This window comes from Tupaia chinensis, unplaced genomic scaffold (assembly GCF_000334495.1).
Source record: "Tupaia chinensis unplaced genomic scaffold, TupChi_1.0 Scaffold000086_1, whole genome shotgun sequence".
NCBI classification, from domain to species: domain Eukaryota; kingdom Metazoa; phylum Chordata; class Mammalia; order Scandentia; family Tupaiidae; genus Tupaia; species Tupaia belangeri.
This window is the reverse complement of record NW_006159548.1, coordinates 1,641,905-1,662,217: the sequence shown is the minus strand read 5'-3', so window position 1 is coordinate 1,662,217 and position 20,313 is coordinate 1,641,905. Positions and strand designations below refer to the sequence as shown.

Here is a 20,313-nt window from a genome sequence, read left to right as displayed (position 1 = left end):
TGACTAACTTTATAAAAGAACAATAACAATATGACCTTCTCTATAAAGCCATTCCCATTGTGCTCAGTTGGACATATTTTTTCTCAGCTTTGAATCTCAACATGGTAATACTTAACTGATACTTAAACAGATCACTCTTACCATCTCTTATCCTGTATAATTTGGACACTTGTTTCATCTTCTTGTCTGGAGTGATTAAAGCAATCCTAGGACAGGAACTCTACTTATCTTTGTATTCCCCAAAGAACCCCAAGGAATAAAGTAATAGGCATTTGAAGAGTTTGAAGAGTTGAACAGAAGCACTCAACACTCATAAATGCATAAAGTTACTTTATTTTAAGTATACATTTAATTTTGAAAAATATAAATGCTAAAATATCTCATCTTCTTCATCTCTTAATTCCATAAAAGTCACAATAGAAAGCTTCATAAAACTGTAAAATACTATAGTGTTATAGGAATTTTAGGTTTCATATTGGAAAAAAAATTATTAGTAATATATTGAAATGTTTTCTGTTCTTTATCATTTTGTTCCACCATGTTGATCTACTTCATTTAAAATAAAAAGATGCATCATTTCTCCAAAGTTAATAAAGACTTAAGAGAATAAAAATAAGAATATCTGAAAGTGCGTATTGATTCTGAAAAGTAATGTGTACGGATATGTACCCGCCATGAAAATGGCTTAAAAAGAGGCAACTATTCACTCCTTTCACATTGCAGGACTGGGACAAAGTTACTTCTGGCTCTAAAGTTTCACTGGATGACTTTAGCCCTGAGTTGTAATATTTGCCTAGAAAACAGAATTCAGGATTTTTAAGGTTTGTTTTTTTTTTTCTTTTTTTCGTAGTCACAGAGCACAATGAAATGAGCCAAGAAATAGGACATATCCAATTTTCTGGTCAAAACACAATTTCACTGGTTAGTGTTCATTACAAAACTTGTTTATATCAGGCTGTGATGAAACTTAATGACATCATCATCTGAAACTCCCTAGGCCCTTTAGAGAAAGAAGTGCCGTGAAACATTTTCTGACTCCAGTCTCTCAGTGCCACTGGGCTTCGTGCTCATGCTGTAAAGAGCATTTATGAAAGATCATGGGATATAAACAAGAGAATCTCTGGTTCCTGCACCAAAATTATTAAGTGGTATGAAAAGGACTGAAGAAAGCTTTGTCCCATCCCTGAACAATATCAACTTCTTATGTAATACAACCCAAACGGTTTCGTTTTGTTTTTTGAAGATAGTCAGCAGTCAATACATTTCAAGTACTTTAACACAGTTTAAAAAAAAAAAAAAAAAAAAAAAACTAAAATCTTGGAAGACAATCATTCTCTATATTAAACACCAATACATAGCTGATAAAAGTTTACTCTGTGTGTGTTGGTGCCTGTGCATAAAATACACAAAAATTGAATGGCTAATATCCAACAATTGTTTTCTCCCCCCTTCTTTGAGGTAGGGGCTAAAGACCAAGGTTTTCATTTTTCTGCTTATGTCCCCACCCCAACCCAGGACCACACTAATTAGGATTCCAAGTAGTCACTTCACACAGTAAAGAGTGATTCACCAAGAAAAACAAGTCTTTAAGAGAGTTTCTCTCAAATGCAAAGCCAGAGGCATCCTTGATAATGCAAACTCTTGGCCTAGTGGTCACTCTTTAATACTAAATTTCCAAAACCACTGTACTTCTGATTAACAACTATTGAGTGTACTTGGTTTTGCTTCAAGCAACTTAAATCTTTTGCCTCCAAATTCACATCTGAGAGAAATACTTGATAAAAAATTTACCATTGTATTAGTGTCCAGTTTGCACAGAAACAAAATCATCCTAATATCTGATTAATTCCTAGTCAATGAGTAAAGTCAGTTAAATGGCTCTATGTGGACCTCAGGGGTTGCTTGTTAATTTGGTAACAACATCTGTTTCTCTGAAAGTAATGATCTTTAATAAAACTTCCCTAGGTTCCAGGATGTTGAAATGGTTTGTTAACTGTTGCTTTCTGAAATGTACCATTCTGTGTTCATATCATGAATGCCCACTTCTCATCATCAATGGAGGTGCTGATACATTTTTCAGCTATTCAGAGGCCAAAATGAAGCAATGTTAAATTGTTTCAGGACTCTGTTAAAAGCTACAGAGAAGGGCATGAATCCTCATATACTTGATTCATAAAAGGAAAAAATATTTTCGTATGTGGAGCTTTTATAAAAGTAAAGTGTCTTCAATTTAGCGAAATCATAAGTTAGGCTGAATTTATTATGCCTGACTTTTAAACATTTTAATGATGCTTCCATCAGTTAAAAAAAAAAAGGTAAAAGGGAACGACTTATATAGTTTTATATTAGGGTGATAGCAAATGTGGTAACATTGAGTAATAATTTTAAGGACACCTCTCCATACAAATGTCATGTCAAATTTAGCATGTGAGGTCTTAACATTATAACATGCAATTTGCCACTATCATTTTAATAAAAATCTTGGGGTTATTACGTATAATTTGTAGAAAATTAAAAGTTTTAAGGTTATCAGATATTACAAAAGTAACAACTAACTCAGGATAATAAAACTTCTATAACTGAAATTACAAGAGGACTAGAATTTAACTAATATATATAAGAATGAGTGTCAACAAGTGCATACTATGAAACCTAAATAAGTGGTTTCATTCTGCTTCTAGTACTCCTCCAACATGTTATAATTAGGGCATATCACAGTTGTGGTTAAATGAATCCAAAATGATGGATTCAACATTTAACGTTGTATTTATAATATAATTCACAATATATAATGTAATCTATTAAAAACATTACATTTAAATATGATGCTAAATTTGGTTAGTAATGATCTAATTTTCAAGATGGTACTTTGAAACACACATATATATATATATGTACACATACATCTTCTGAATGTCCCAATCATAAAGAATAATTACCTTTGCATACCAAAATAAGTGTGTCCAAGTACTGATAAAGTGTATACACATATACTTTTTGCAGATCTACCTGCATTCTTGTAACACTTTATAGTTGCATGAATGGGCTATTGGGATGCTTACAGATTTTCTACTGTAAAAATGGGCGACTGGATCAATGAAGGTGACTGGTACCTGGATAGTAGACTATATTAATCCTCATTTGAGCAATGGTTAAACTTCTTGGACCCCAGTGAGTTTCTCATACGTGGTGTGGGATTTATGAAACCTGACAGGAAACTGGCTAACTTTTCTTTTTACCTACTGTTATTCTCATCCTTCTAACTTTGCACATATGTGCACCAGCCACACACAGAGCACATATACAAACACACAAATATTTCAAAATGAAGAAATGTCTAACAATACTGCATAGGACATTGACACGGTGATACAGTCGGCATCTGTGCCCGGATACTCCTATTATGTCAGTTATTACCATCACACACGAGTTTCTCTCTTCACCTCAGTCTCCTTCATAGAACAGTTGAATTTCTTTTAAAGAATTGGGGAAAAATGGATGCTTAGAAACATGGTGTTTTTAATCTGATCTAGCCTTCTGGCTTACCCTAGAGATTGTATACTTGTGTGCGTGTGTGTGTGTGTGTGTGTGTGTGTGTGTAAAAATCACGAAATATACAATACAATTTTTACAGAAAGCCTGGCAGCTACAAATAAGAGGTAGAACTACTCAAAACTATGTTTCCTGCTGCAGGAAAAAATTCATTTTCTTTACAGTAATTAAAAAAAAGTTTAAAAAATTGACAAAAAATAAGTTGCAGGTTAGGCCCCATAATTTAAACAACAAAATCTAGGAAGAAAAATATTCTTCAATGTACTCAACAGATAAGTTCATTAAAGGGTTAAAAAAAGTTGCATAGGAAAAAGGGACATTCCAGCACTTGCTACAATGATGGCAATGATTTCTCTACAGGGAAGTAAAGTACCTTTAGTTTTTCTTCTTTTGATAACTCTAAGATTAGGGTTTACGAGCAAGAGCAAGTTAGAGTAGCAGCACTTTTTCCAGTCCTGGAGAGCTCTACAAGCGAGAAGGGACTCTGTCTGGACCAGACAAAGACAAGCCAGTAAGCACAGCTCCAAAGCTAAAGTTGTAAGTTCCTTTGATACTTTAATAAAAGGTGTCATAAAATCCTTAATACTTTTGTCCTCTGCCTAACAGAGGAAAAGGACAGGGTCTGTGCGTGTCTTGAGTGACAGAGGACTCTGATTGTCAGAGGACACATCTGAAAGTATAAGAACGAAAGGGGGAGTCCTCAGATGCTGTGTTTAGGGAACGGTGCAACTATTGTCTTGATTTTACCTATGCAAGAGAGAAGCAGAGAGAGTGCTGTATTATTTGGCCAGTGACCAAAAACCAAAACCAAAAAGAAATGAAAAAAAAAAAAACAAAAAAAACCAGCCAGACAAAAACAAAACACACAAAAAAAACAGGAACATCAATAACAAAACTTTCAGTTTTAAGAAAGACAAACAGGTTACAATGTAGTTTCTGTTCCCTTGCTCCTCCAGAAATAATCATTGTCGTCAGGCTCAAGTTCTATTCTAATTTGAGGCACAACTTTTACTGGAGTTCTAGGAGGACTAGAGCAAAAGAGAAAGAAAAGAAACAGTAAGTAAATCAGATCTCCTGTTTCATCTGCCCAATCTTTATGCATCATTCAGAAATCAGATGTATCAATCTTGGTTCTCCTTTAATAGTTATCTCTTCCTTGCATATTTAAAACAAACATTTTAAAATGGGATGAAGGTTATCAATACAGTCAAGAAATGTGAAAAAAAAAAAAAAAAGAAATTTGAGTAAAAATTTCCTAAGATCTCATACCCAGACCAAAACAAAACAAAAAAACCCAACTCCCATAACAACCATTAAAAATGAGAGGGACTACTAGTTAGGTAACCCTGTCAGAAATTTTAAAAAAAGACTGACATGAAAACATTCAGACATTTCACTCTTTTGAGAATCAAGTAGGTTCTGAAATCTCTAGAGCTCTGGAAAGGGGAAAGGAAATTACAAGAAGAGAACAGCCAGGAATCATGTTATCCCTTAAATCTGGGATGATCCTCAAAATATAAGAGCCCATAATGATCCTAGGCTTTAACGTAATGATACTGAAAGGTTCCATCATTTGTAAGATTAAATAGCGCTCCATTGAATACATTCTACCAGGAAAAGCTAGGCTGAGTTTGGTCATTGGGTAATTTATTAAATCAGAGAGAAGAAGGAGAACAAGGAGTTCTGCCAATATTCCACCACTGACTACATTTCTGTGGAGTAATCATCCCACGGAACAAGGCAAAATACTGGGCTCTCCTTTACCTTGGCATACCCAGTGACTGAAGGAAAGGAATTTTATCAGCATGATGTGTGGCGTTCAAGGAATGTTGACGATCTTTCTCCTGGGGAAAAATAATTAACATACATTTTTATGTTAAAAAATCATACATAGTAGTTCTTCATAAAGGATAAAATTAGAGTGAAAATTAAAACCTTCACAAAAATTGGTGCATTTAGCTCAACTGGAAAGAATAAGAAAGACGGGTTTAGAGGATTTCAATACACATTGAATAAAACTGAGAATGGAACTAGTGTGATGAAGCCAAAGTGACTGTCTCCTTTCACTTTAGGTTCTCAGGGATAGACCACTGCTATCTTTTCAATGAGAAAGGTAAGAGGGGAATCATTTTTAGGGGTGGGTGGCATCTACCTAATTCTAAGGCTTGCCCTTGGATTTCCTTCTTTCTTTAATATTCACAATTTTGCCCTGCGATTATCCATGGGGAAACATTTCTTTGAGGTACTTACTTATATTACAACTCTCCTTTCAATTTTGTTCTTTCATGGATTAAAAAGATGAACATGACCTCAGAAAATATTTCAGATGGCATGATCATATATATATGTATTTTAAGTAAACTTCGAATGTTGCATCAATTTTTAATTCATCCTTTTACAGAGTTTTGAGAAGGTGAAGAACAAACTGACATATAAACTTTCCATGAGCCTCAAATTCTGGCTCTTGGCTGCTTTTTAAATGCAGCCTTTAGGGGACCAGCAGATGGCATAATGATTACATGGCTGGACTCCCACACAGTCGATCACAGTGCAAATCCCAGACCAGGCAGCTTGAAACACATGCCAGGCACATGTGCATGTGTGCCCAAAATCCCAGGAGGAGAAGGGACTGTGGCAATGGCCATCCCTCCTTGGGGGTGATTTCTTGCTTTCTGTCTCTCTGTCTTCCTCCAGTGAGTACATATGCCCTATAGCAAAAAACCTATTAAAAAAAAAAGAAAAAAAAGGCAGCCTTTAAGTTGTTCTTAGAAGGATATACTAGGTTATGAAGTTAACATGCTGTGTCTATGTATGTCACAGTCTTCGTTTGCTGTTAAAGCTCGTGAGATGAAAACTGACATTATAACATGGCTTTGGGAGCCTCAGTTCAGAAAGAAATTCTTAATTAAATCCCACGGATAGGAATGAGCAGAAATTAGGCTCAGTTATAAGTGATAGGTTACAAATTGGACACCAAAGGTAATACCGCTTTAATTCATTGTTCTTTACACCCACAGTGGCTGCCAGCCTCCAGCATGGCTCCTGATGATCCCTGTCTCATGGTATTTATGTCCTCAAACAACGCTTTCCTCCAATGATCTGCACAGCCAATAGAACATGGCAGAAATGAGGGTCTGTCACTCTGAGGTTCAGTTATAACACATGGCATCCTCTACCTTGGTTCTTTGTCTTTTTTCCCTGGCTCTGGGGGAAGTAAGTCATCTTGTGGGCAGCGCTATGGAGATGCCCACAGGCCAAGGAACAAACTTCCTACCAAGGACCTCATAAGTGAGCTTGAAGGCAGATCCCCAGCTTCAATCAAATCCTCAGAGACTCAGCCCCAGCCAACAGCTGGACAGCTTGACTATAATCTCATGGAAGACCTGAGCCAGAACCATTGAGATCAGCTACTCCTAAATTTCTAAATGTCAGGAACAGTGTAGGAAAAGACGTTCTTGTTGTCTTAAGCTGCTAACTTTTGTGGTAATCTATGACTCAGTAATTGATAACTAATATACTCATTTTTTTCAACTGCCATTCAGTTGAAAATTTTCTTGGTAATAGTAACCTATTATTGAAGTGGAAGTGCCATTGCCAAATAAAAGTAAAAGATTCTCAACTGTCTGCTTGCCTGTAACATATCAGGACACTTCAAAGTATATCTATATCTAAAAAAATACACACTTTTTTCTAATAAGAATTTAAAGTAGTTTGGAAGCAATTGCTACTTGCTATTAGAAAAGCCAGTGTTGAAACCAGCAGTTAGCGTAATGGCTATATCGCTGGACTCCCACATAGTCGACCACAGTTCACGTCCCGGACCCAGTGGCTTAAAACCCATGCAGGGCGTGTGTGCGTGCGTGCCCAAGATCCCAAGAGGAGAATGGAGGAGAAGGGATTGCGGCGTGGCCATCCCCTCTGGGGGGTGATTTCTCACTTTCTGTCTCTCTGTCTCTCTCTGTCTGCCTGTTTGGCGAGTGCACGCACCCTATAGTGAAAAACCTCTCAAAAACAAAAAAGAAAAGCCAGTGTTACTACAGAGGTAGCCCCTTTTATTTCAAGTGGTCTGTTAACTCAGTTACGAAAGAAAAGATGGTATGTCACAAACCATTACAGTGTAACCTAGTTTCCCAGTGTAGTAGTGCAGTGGTTATCATGTTCATTTCACAAACCATTATACCCCAGCCACCAGGCCATCACCTTAGAAGGGACAGTACAGTTACAATGATGATTTTGAAATAGCAGAAAAGAAATTAAGAAAATGCATAGATCATTTAAGTTATATCTAAAAAAGCTGTCCTAATGTCTATGATTGCCAATTTAATTGAAAATAAAAATTATTCCAAATTCTCAGTATTAACAATTGAGTCACTGATTATTGACCCATGATGCAATTTTTATTTTGAGTGGATCGGTCATTGGTTGTAACCTAAGGAAGACAAACAATAACAGACAGTGATGTAGTACTATAAGCTGCAATTCTAAATACCAGTAGTGGGGGTAAAAATAAAATCAATGAAAAACATGGTTATAAGTTTAGCAATTGAAAAACAAAAACAAAAACAAAAACTGGTTATGACTGGAGGGAAAAAAAATAAGACTACCAAACAAAACCGTAAAAGGATAAAGGTAAAAGAAAAAAGTTAACAGTGATGTTTAGGAAACGTAAACATAAAATTTTATAACAATGAAGTGTCAATCTTTACATAGAAAAAATAAGAAGACCAAATAGGGGAAAAGTTAATGTAGATGATAGTTCTAAATTTTTTTCTCTGCAGGTGCAAATCATATTTGAGCAAGCATGCAAGAGGTTAGTTCTACTCACTGTCGGAAGGTTTGCTATCACTTAGGAAAGGTTGCTGTTCCATGATGTCCATTGGAATTTTAATACTTGGAACTTTTTCTGAGTATGGGCAGTCAGACTGTGAAAGAAATTTACAAGAGTTTTTAGAATGTTTTTATTAGATAACCCTTCCTATCTCCCAGTATTGATCAAACCTAAAATAATATCATGTACATGGTAATAAGGAGAAAAGTCATAGATATAATCGAGTTTGCTAACTTTTCAAATTCTACACCATCCTTCCCCCTCACATTTCTTTTCCTCTCTTTTGAGTTTAGGACTAAGTCAATTAAAACTAGACCCACACATGGGACCAGCAGATGGCATAATGGTTATGTCACTGAACTCCCACATAGTCAATTGTGGTTCGAGTCCCGGACCCGGTAGCTTAAAACTCAGGCCAGGACTAGCAGGTAGCATGGTGGTTAAGGTGCTGTACACTCCCACATGGCTGATCAGTTTAAGTCCTAGACCTGGTGGCTTGCCTTCTCACTTCCCCTCTTTCTCTCTCTCTTGTGTCTCTCTCTGCTAAATTAAAAATAAATTAATGAATAAATAAAATAAAAAAAAATCCCTCATGCCAGGTACGTGTGCATGTGTGTGTGTGTGTGTGTGTGTGTCTGTGGGTGTGCAATCCCAAAATCCCAAGAGGAGAATGGAGGGGGAGGGCTTGTGGTGTGGCCATCCCCCCTGGGGGGAGATTTCTTGCTTTCTATCTCTCTCTCTCTTGCATGTGCATGTACCCTAAAGCAAAAATCTCTCTCTTTAAAAAAAAAAAAAAAAAAAACTAGACCCAGACCAAGTGGAGATCACTACAACTTATTTATAAAACTTTCCATAAGCTGGATTTATCAACTTACAGGTTGTTGTATGTGTGAATCAAATAATCTCAATGTGAAAACAGATTAAATATAGGAAACTTGTAAAATATGGTTTTGAAATTCTTACTTTGTTTATTTTAATGCCATCTCATGGAAAATCATGACCCATCTTTTCTTCTGAAACAAATAGATTTTTTTTTTTAAAGAGAGGCTTTTGCTATAGGGCACATGCACTTTCCAGAAAGACAGAAAGTGAGAAATCACACCCCAGAGGGATGGCCATGCTGCACTCCCTTCTCCTCTGTTGTCCTCTAGGGATCTTGTGTGCACCCGCACCTGGCAGGAGTTTAAGCTACCGGGTCCAGGACTCAACCCACAATCAACTATGTAAGACTTCAATGATGTAACCATTATGTCACCTGCTGGTCCCAAGAAGACATTTTTAACATCTACTATCAAGGAGTCCTTTATATACACTTGAAAATAAGCTTCCCACCCTTACTCTAATACTCTATCAAAAACAATCTGATGGCTAAATATTCAATTTGCTCGTATCAAGGAAAATATAAGCAAAACATGAGAAAATATAAGTAAAAGGAAGGTGCCTATGATCGTCAGACAAGCAGACGATAAGAATCAGAATAAAAATGATAATACCATACAACTAATCATGGGTGCTTAAAGAACAGGCCACTTAGCCCTCACTGGAATGGATTTCCACCAAATTATCACTTTATGCTTTTAAAAAGTTTATTTTATTAAAACCAAGTCTATGTTTAGACTGAAAATATCCAATTAACCTCTTGACTGAAGTGCAAAGAAGACAATCTTTAGTTGAAAGGAACAATGAGAAATAGGGGTAAAAAAAAAAAAAAACCCAAAACTTAGCATAAAACCTACAACCCACATTGAAAAATCCTTTATGATTGCTCTAAAGAGGTAATGAGTTACAGTATCCTTTTATATATTACTTGAGATCATGCACTTAAAGTGACAAAAAAGAAAAGAAGGATGAAGAGGGTACACACACCTACCTTTAAGAGACTGTCAAGAACAATAAATCTTATTGTAGTATTTTAATTATTTCCTAAAGTATCAGCACTTACAGATGAACGACTTGGCAGTTAACCCTTAGTTGCAGCCAACCAGGCAGGTTCAGTTCAGAAATGGCATGTGTGGCACCAAATGTTGGAAACCGTAAGTTTCATTACACTGTCCACAAATACTAGAGCTCTAACTGCTGCGTCCCAATATGGTTCTCAGTATCAATGGACCCCTACCGCACATGAGCATCACTTAAACATTAGGAGAGACACCTTCCAAATGTGGAGCCCCAGTGGATGGGCTCAACACTTACAGAACTTACTGCACAGATGCACCTAAATTGCCTGGTTAGAGTCACTGACTAGGAATGAATGGTTGGTTGTTTAGGTAGGAGTCGGGTGGAAAAGAGTAAGAAGAAAAGAGAAAAGTACCACATATTATCTTCAAGAAATCTGTCGGGAATATGGAGCTGAAAATGATAAATATTAATAAAAGAAGAACATTGTTTAAATTAAATATAATGTGTTAAAAATGACATCTAAGAATTGAAAGAATTCAGGAGCTCATTTGATCCAACTTTTTGTCACTACAGAATAGGAAATGTAAAATATCCCCAAAGTCAATATTATGTTACATTTTCTTACAAACCATTAGAGGATTCCTAATATTACCTCATTCATTTGTAATGTGTAATGAATTTTAAGTTTGGTTTCTATGTCCATAAACAGAAGTATATGTATTGGAAATTTGAAATAAAATACTGGTTTAATCATCTTACTATTTCAGGCAGCCTTTTTATGGTTTTGAATGATATGGAAATTCATTTCCATTTTTGATTTCTATTCAATGTGTAAGTGCACCATTCTTCTTAGTACTGCAACTTAATGTCTGCTGCAATTTAAATACATTCTGCCTTTCTATCATCACTAGAAACAGAAAGTCTATATACCTGTTCCTATTGAAGATAGATTACAGTCTTTTTTTTTATTTATTTATTTTTAGATTTTTGCTACAGGGCATGTGCACTTTGATCAGAGAGACAGAAAAACAGAAATTGAGAAATCACTCCCCAGGGGGAATGGCCATGCTGCAATCTCTTCTCCTCCATTCTTGTCTTGGGATTTTGGGCATGCGTGAACACATGCCTGGTGTGAGTTTTAAGACATCAGATCCCAGACTTGAACCATGATCAACTACATGGGAGTCCAGCGATGTAACCATTATGCCATCTGCTGGTCCCTATGGATAACAGTCTTAAGACTTCCCTCAGACTCTCTCTCTCTCAGCTAAATGTAATTTCTGTATTTAACCTTTCTTATCAAATCGATTTATTTGAACTCCAGATCTGCCTGTTGCCTTCTTTACTGTACCATTTCCAAGTTCTACAAAAATAATATAATCATAGAGCCAGTCCAGTTGTAATAACCAGAGGTTTTGCCATTTACACTTGTGTACATTTAAAAAAGTGGCTTAAAGGTGTATATCAAAGCATCATGGTATGTACCTTTTAAATACATACAACTTTATTAGCCCATTATGCCTGAATGAAACTGAAAAAGTTTTTAAAATGATTTAACAGTTTCAGTCTAAATCTCTTCATCTATAAGAATGGGAACAAGAAATATATCATTTAAAGATCTAAGAGTGGACACTAAAAATTAACTATATTCCTACTTGAGAATGGATAAAGATACACAAGAAATCATTTTTGATACTGTATTATATAAAATCTAGGGCAAATTTTCACCTGAAAAATGTCATTTTGGCAATCTTTTCCAAAAGTTGCTAGGATAAGCTGTGTGTGTGTGTAAGAGAGAGAAAGAGAGAGAGAGAGAATGTGTGTGTGTGTGTGTGTGTGTGTGTTAAAAAAAAAAAGTACAAAACAACAAATCCTAAATCCAGCACTATGGCTAGTGTTAACATGCTGGACCCAACATGGGTCCAGTGGCTTGAAAAAAACATGCTGGGTGCATGTGGAGGTGCTTTCAAAATCCCAACAGGATGGAGAAATGGAAGAGAAGGGATCACAGTGTGAACATGCCCCATTTGGGGGATGCTTTCTCCTTCAGCTTCCCCAGGCTCTGTCTTTCCATCTCTGTCTGGAGAGCATATGTGCCATTTGACAATTAGCAAAAATGTAGCTTTTCTCCTAGCACTGATTGCAGATCTGTAAAATGAGCAATCCCTTTCTTTCTTAACTCCATCACCCAATTGCAGGAGACCCATCTAGACTACAACAATGACCACTATAATTACGTAAAAGATCCCACTCTCCCATTCCCTTTCCTTTTTCTTAAAGAATTGCAGAGAAATAATGCCGAATCACCTTGATACAAATACAATGACACTACGGGACAACAGCACTGAACTGCGGTTGAAAGCCTACTGGGAACCAGCAGTTAGCGTAAGGGCTATGTCGCTGGACTCCCACGTAGTCGACCGGGGTTTGCATCCCGGACCCGGTGGCTTAAAACTCACACCGGGCACATGTGTGTGCGTGCCCAAGATCCCAAGATGAGAATGGAGGAGAAGGGATTGTGGCGTGACCATCCCCTCTGGGGGGAGATTTCTCGCTTTCTGTCTCTATATCTCTCTCTGTCTGTCTGGCGAGCGCACGTGCCCTATAGCGAAAACCTCTCCAAAAAAAAAAAAAAAAAGAAAAGAAAACCTACTAAAGCATACATCATAGATCACAGGAGGTGAGATCACCAGATCTGTCCACATTAGGCTTAAGATGATATGAAGCTGAGTTACCTCAAATACAAATCCTGGATTACCAATAGCAAACAAAATACACTTTATAGCATTACTAAGTAAACTCCCTTTGCATATTTATATATATCTCTAAGTGTGTGTTTTTTTAGATTAAGTCATTATTAGTATATTAATAGTGATAGAAAGATAGAAGAAAATTTAAAAAACAAAAACCAAAGAAGGCAAATAAGGCATGATGGAGGTGAACTGAGTGACCAGTGCCATAGCCCCACATTAACATCCTTAGAACTCAGCCCTCCGTCTCACGCCAGGTATAAAAATCTACACTTCTCACAGTTACTTATTTAATTAGCTTTACTTTGGAATTTTGGAAAGTTCCTTACATCGTCATTGTCACTGTCGAGACTCCCCTTCTTCTTTTTCTTTTTCTTCTCATCCTCCTTCTTTTTCTTGTCCTTTTCTGGAATGACATCATCGAGGAAGCTGAGGTCATGCTGGGAGAAGAGGTAGTCCATGCCTTTTCTGACAGCTACAAGTGCCAAGATCTGGAAAGGTAAAAATACAAAAGCATGAATGAAATATGCCAGATGAAATCATAGTACCCACCCAAATTCATGTATTGGAATCCGGTGAGCCATTGTGAGGGCAATGGGAGGCATAATCTGATTCTGTTGATGAAAGGTGGGAACTCTGAGATCTGATGAGGCATCAGGGTGGGGTCCCTAATGACTGAGTGCTGTGGGGGGCGTGGTTTATAAGGAGAGAAAATGAAACAGACCCACAGGCTCTGCTCTGCACATTCTCCTGCCCTCTCCCAGGTTGTGGTGTAGTCAAAGGACATTCACCACTTGCCTGTACCAAGCTCTTGAACTCTTTAGCCTCAAAACCATAAGCGAACTAAACCTCTGTTTTCTTCCATTGCCCAGACATGGGCATTTCTGTTCTTGGTCACAGGAGCAGAACACAAAGCGATATTGCCCCATCAAAGTCAGCAGAAACTACTTTTCTCCAAGGCTTGAGTAGGACAAAACTCATCTTGACAGGGTAGGCTTATCTTATGTGTACCATAATAATTTTCTTCATGGAAAAAGTTGTTTCATACAAGTCTCAGTTAAACTCACTTTGTTTACTGAAATGTATTATAGTAGTCAATTAGCATTTTAATGTGAAGAGGATAACTTTTTTATAACTATTTTCTTCCATGTCTTATTTTGAATAGAAGAACTAAAAGTATAAAGGCAAAACAGAGCCTGCATATGATTTCTAATTATTCAAAATTAAGGACTAACCGGTGCTGGCACGGTGGTTAAGGCAGCTGGATCTCACATGGCCAACTATGTGGTTTGAGTCCCAGATCCAGAAGCTTGAAGAACATGCTGTGTGTGTGTTCCCCAAATCCTAAAATGAATGAGAAATGGACAAAGGCTTGCGGCATGACCATTCCTCACAGGGAGTCTTTTATACTTTCCCTCTCTTTCTCTTTCTCCAGAGACTGTCTCTCTCTGGTGAGTGCATGCATCCTCTGACTTCCTTTTATAATAAAAAATTTGACAGGTATTTTTTTTTAAATCAAGAAAACTGAAAAAACACACAGTACACTAAGATATCTTTAAAGTATTAACAATGAGGTAATATTTGATTATCCATAGACCATTTTGTTTCACAGGGCTACTTCAGCCATCCTTTAACTGAATACAGTTCACCAGTAAAATTAGTTAGCAGCAAGTTATAGGAGTCCCAGCTCTGCACTGAATCAGTCGTCTTTAGGTACATCGTACTCTCCAGTTTCTTCATCTCCTAGAGAAATTAATAACATCTGCCCTATTGAGATTATATTTGGTAGTTGGAAAAGTCATGACGTTTTTCTGTATAAAAATGCATCATGACTTTTCTGAACCCAACAGGACTGTTTTGTGACCATTTAAAAATTCTAAAAGATAAAGATGCTTTACAAAGGTAAAGCATTTTTTATTATTTAACACAGGCAATAAGTGAGTTATTGAACATATTTCAAATTTATTCAAGTCTAACTTTATTTTTCCTGGTTCTAACAAAACTGTACAGTTGTTTTGCAAATAATACTAACAGCACATGAAGTCATTTCTCATACCCTGTGTGTTTTCCAGTAAGATAATGAGGTTTAAGGGGAAAAAGAGAGATATATGGGACCATTAAGGAAAAAAAATGTGACTTAACAAATATCACTCATATTTTACACCATCTTCCCCTGTATCCCTAGGAGAAAAACAGTTGCAAATGTACATAAAATTAAAGAATAATCCTGGCTAAGAGTATGAGGATTTTTATAAAAAATAAAATAGAGTGAGTACATGGAAAGCCGTAGGGGAGATAGCACTAACCTGAGGCTGGTGTTGTGACTTGTTTTAAGTGCAAGAAATGGAGAGTTACGATAAAGTATAAAATTCAGTAACAAAGCCAAATACAGAGCTTTCATTTCCTTTTTTTCCTTTTTGCACATGAGATTCAGAGTGGAATGTTGGTTGTATTTCCTTGATTCTGATCAAAACATGGCAAAAGCTGAAAGTCCAGCTTTCTCCTTAAACTTAGCTGGATACAAACCATAAGAAGTGCAATAATTGAACTCCTGGCTCCATTTCTTCCAATGCACTGCGTGATTTTTCAGAAGTCACCAAACACTTCTACTATTTGACTGGACTATCCTATATGCTTATTTAGATTGCGTGTATCACACAATGATATTCTAGAAATACCAAGTGCACTGGTGTCTGCTACATGTCAGATATTATGCTATCTGCTTGACATTCCCTGTGGATCCTCAGAAGAACAATAATCAGGTCCTTTTACTAAAAAGGTCAAGGAGACTCACTGGTCTGCATGAACCAGAGCCAGTATTTGAACTCAGGTAAGCCTGATTCTCAGTTCTATCTGAACAACCATAGCCAAGGGAAACTTAAATTACAATTGATAATAAAGATGGGGTCAAAGTTGGAAAAAAGTGCAACCACAAAGAAAAGATGCATGTGTCTTCCATATCACATATGGGCATGATCTCACAAGGTTTAATCGAGGGAATCTTTACCATGACTGGAAAAATTATAGCAGCCACGGTTGATTTGAGGATCCAGAGCAGGGCCAGACACAAGACCTGCAGGAAGGTGAACAGGTGGACTCTGCGCAGGGGGACGTGACGCAGGTAGATGAAGTCAGGCTGATGCTTCAGAGGCATCAGAAGCAGCTTCAGGCGATCCATGAACTGAGGAAAGAAAGGAGAATGACTTCAAGAGCTGATACACAAAGGCACTTCCACTATTCCTAACTAACTATTAGAGATGCATAGTCCATAATTCAGGCAAACAATGTCCTTTTCAGAGGACAAAGCACCGGTCAGGGAGTACCGAAATGTAATCTAGTGCAGTAAGACACAGTACAAGTCCTCTCATTTTTGTTATTATTTTACATATATACAAGGGTCTTTAAAATGATGGAGGGGTCAGCATGTGGTGTAGTGGTTACAATGCTGGACTCCCATGTGGCTGACTACAGTCGAGTCCTAGACCTGGTGGCTAGAAAATCATGCTGGAAACATGTGCATGTGTGCCCAAAATCCCAGGAGGAGAACGGAGAAGAAGAGATTGTGGTGTGGCCATCCCCTCTGGGAAATGATTTCTCACTTTGCTTCTCACAGTCTCTCTCTGTTTCTCTCCAGCAAGTGCATGTGTCCTATGGCAAAATCCTGAAAAAAAAAAAAAAGTTTATGGAAAATGTATATTATAAAAAATGATGCATGGATTTAAATTTTTTAAAAGTTTAATCACTTACTTCTTCTTTGAGCGAGAAAGAGGCAGGCACCACTACGGGATCTTCATACCACTGTCTACCTCACTCTCAGCCAGCCTGATCACTGGTACGCACACATATACAAGTTCGACTTTCCCAGGGAGGTCTCAGGATGTGAATACGGGACCTTAAATAAACTTGAAACCTTTTCTGCGAAGGTCTAGTTGTGTTACCACTGCACCACTGTCTGGCCCTCAATTTTTTTTTTGTTTTTTTTTGCCTCAAAATAAACTCACACTTTTATCCTATTTTTTTTTTCACAATCTCTCTGAAGTACTCTGATATATGAGATAAGGGCCACCAAAGAATGAAGTCACGAACCAAAACATAAATTCTAGATGCTCATTTTCTAGTCTCTATTTTTATTATCTAAGTCTGAGGAGAGAGGATCTTGTGCAAATTTTAGTAATGATATGCCGAAGAAATCTAACTCTGCCTCAGCTGTCTTTCCAAAAGAAGAGGAGGTGATACTATGCAAGATATACAATTCAGAGCTGTTCTAAGACTATAAAGCAAATATCCAACTTGAAAATGTGATGCATTGATATCTTCATAAATTGTGCATTATTTATGGTATATCATGGCTAATACAGCAATGTATTACCCTTTCTTTTCAGGAAAAAAGCCACATGATTATGATAGTGGACTTAAGGGTGAAAACAATTAGATATCTGATTGTGAGACAGGCTATCACACGGTCATGTATAAACAGGTATTGACATGACTGCTGACCAGGTGCTGTGCAACCGCTGAGCTGACATTGATGATGATGAATGAGACAGCAAGAGCTAAGTGTCTATCATAGGCTCTCTCAATGGAAGATATTCAGTTAGTAGCTACCAAATTGAATAATTAAGCGATAGGAACTCTGAAATGTCTCTATTTTCTTCTGCAGGGAAAGAAGTATAAAAGTTGTATAGACTATTACAGACAAACTTCTTTTTCCTATTTAAAAAGTTTTCTTTCAGGGGCCAGCAGGTGATGCTGGACTCCCACATGTCTGATTGCAGTTCGAGTCCTGAACCTGGCAGCTTGAATGTCACGCCAGATTTTGTGCTTGAGAGCCCAAAATCCCTGGAGGAGAATGGACGAGACAGAATTGTGGGAAGACCATCCCCCCGCTAGGGGGTGATTTACTTTCCCTCTCATTGTCTCTCTCTCCATCTCTCTCTGGCAGGCACATGCACCCTTTGGCACAAACCTTTTAAAAAAGAGTTTTCTTTCTCTACAGCTATTTTTAGCTGGTGGGGGCCTTTTCATTTGTGAACATGGGGTTATAAAATTTCTTGCTGAATCAAATTACTTCAAAAAGGTCTATAGGAAAGAGTCAAAAGAGAAGTAAGGAAAGCAGAAAAGGCATGGAGGCAATAGCACTGCAGAATTTATGAAATCTAATGGGGACAGCTGGTGGCAGTGGTTAAGGCGCTAGATTCTCTCATGGCCAATGACCGTTTGAGTCCTAGATCTGGTGGCTTGTATTCTCTCTCTCTTTCTCTCTCTGAGAGCACATGTACCCTATAGCAAATTAAGAAATAATAATAAGGGACCAGCAGTTAGCGTAATGGCTATGTCGCTGGACTCCCACGTAGTCGACCCGGTGGCTTAAAACTCATGCTGGGCGCGTGTGCGTGCGTGCCCAAGATCCCGAGAGGAGAATGGAGAAGGGATTGCAGCGTGGCCATCCCCCCGGGGGGTGATTTCTTGCTTTCTGTCTCTCTGTCTCTCTCTGTCTGTCTGGCAAGCACACACGCCCTGTAGCAAAAACCTCTCCAAAAAAAAAAAAAGAAAAGAAAGAAATAATAATAAATTAAATTAAATTTAAAATAAAAAATCTACTAGTCTCTTCAGAATGGCTTTTTTTCTCCACCATTATATGATTGATTTTTTTCCCTTTTTAAAAAATTAATAAACGTATACTGAGTTCCAATAATCAACAACACCCCTAGAATGTACAGAATTAAGATTTTGATGTAGACCAGGTCTTTCAGGACAAACAAAACTAAAACTTTTAGTTTGGGAGGTATACTAATTTCTTAATCTTTCCATTTAGAAGAATAAAGAATATTTACAAGGGCAGTAAATATAAACTATCTTTACAAATTTTATTCCCCCAAAAGAGTTTCATCACATAAATAAGCACACATCCACATTCATCTAGTCCAGTCTATGAAGAACCATTTTGTATTTCAAATATCCAAATGGTAAAGAAAGAACAAATACCCAAATGGTAAAGAACACTACTTAATGAACCTAAATAGGGAAAAGTAAAATAAGCGTTTCTCATTTGGGGGATCTGGCTACTTGCCCTGATCTATTTGACTCTAAAACCAAATTAATCTAACTTCATGAAAGCAAGGACTATTTTGAAGGGGTTCAAATAAAGTCTTATAATGTTCACAGAACATGCCGTCTTCTCCAGTTAATACTTTACTAAGTGCTAAATAAGGCCACAATTAACAAGGTGCCAGAAAACAGCAGAAGTACTTCCAGTTTCCTGGTGCCAATTAAATTAAGCCTCAATTGAAAGACAAAGTCCCTTACAAAGTTTTCCCTTATATTTTTTTTAAAAAAAGGGGGTCAGTTTTACAAAAGTTGTGAATAGCTGAAGTTTTTAACAAAAGCAGCACATAAACCACACTGACTTTCTTCTTCTTCTTCTTTTTCTTCTTCTGCATTTTTTTTTTTTTTTTTTTTTTTGGTGCAACACTTTTGATCATTGATCTCAGCCATGTGAAAGCAAACTGAGTTAAGAATAGCCTGTCCTTTGTATTTGCTTCATAAGGCAAACGGATAGCTACTATCCTGGACACACTGAAAGAGTTAGATGTCCTTCTTAGAGAGAAAAAAAAAAAAGATAGAGAGAAGGGTAGCAGGATGATGAAGGGGAGGGAGAAGGAGAGAATAATGGGGAGGGGAAGGAGGATGGAGGCAAGAGGAAAACAGAGAAAGGAAAAGAAAGATTTTAGTTCCCTCATTTTCCTGGACAAATGACTTTTTTAAAAAAAAAAAAAGTTTATCTCTCCTTCTGAGAGAGAGACAGTTAGACACAAGCATCCCTAACAGGGGCTACATGCTACGATCCACCCCCAGGCTCAACCAGACTGGAGCACGAGTAAGAGCACATACACTTGCTGCACTCAGGGTGATCCTGAGACAGGAAACCAGGACTTTTCCCACGTGGGTCAGTTGTGCCCACACTTCACCACCACCTGGCCCTATGGGGAAATGACGTTTAACAGCCTATTTCAAGAATGGGTACATAGGATAATATTTGTTAACACGGGATGACTTCATTGACTTTGTTTGATTAACCAGAAATGAAAAGTGGGTGGATAGTGGAGAAAATAGAAAATAAATGCATTTGGCAAAACTCCACAGTTAATGATTAGCACTTGGCTTCAAAGATCTGGGACCGGGGGAACCAGCAGTTAGTGTAATGGCTATGTCACTGGACTCCCACGTAGTCGACCACGGTTCACGTCCCAGACCAGATGGCTTAAAACTCACGCTGGGTGCGTG

General features: G+C 37.4%; 1 protein-coding gene across 3 annotated transcripts in view; it reads right to left on the bottom strand.

Moving 5' to 3' along the window:
- Window positions 1-638: 638 nt before the first annotated feature.
- Window positions 639-20,313, bottom strand: part of SLC4A4 (solute carrier family 4 member 4) — a 493,683-nt gene continuing 474,008 nt past the window's right edge. For 2 of the 3 annotated variants that reach the window (XM_006142902.2, XM_014585732.2), the window contains exons 22-25: window positions 16,037-16,210; window positions 13,359-13,520; window positions 5,317-5,396; window positions 639-4,580 (exon numbers count right to left, since the gene is read on the bottom strand). In XM_006142902.2, the coding sequence (XP_006142964.2) occupies window positions 4,475-4,580; window positions 5,317-5,396; window positions 13,359-13,520; window positions 16,037-16,210 (522 nt within the window). In that variant the 3' untranslated portion in view covers window positions 639-4,474. Of the gene's footprint in view, window positions 4,581-5,316; window positions 5,397-8,377; window positions 8,475-13,358; window positions 13,521-16,036; window positions 16,211-20,313 lie in introns of those variants that run through there. The other variant, XM_027769728.1, reaches the window with a different exon arrangement.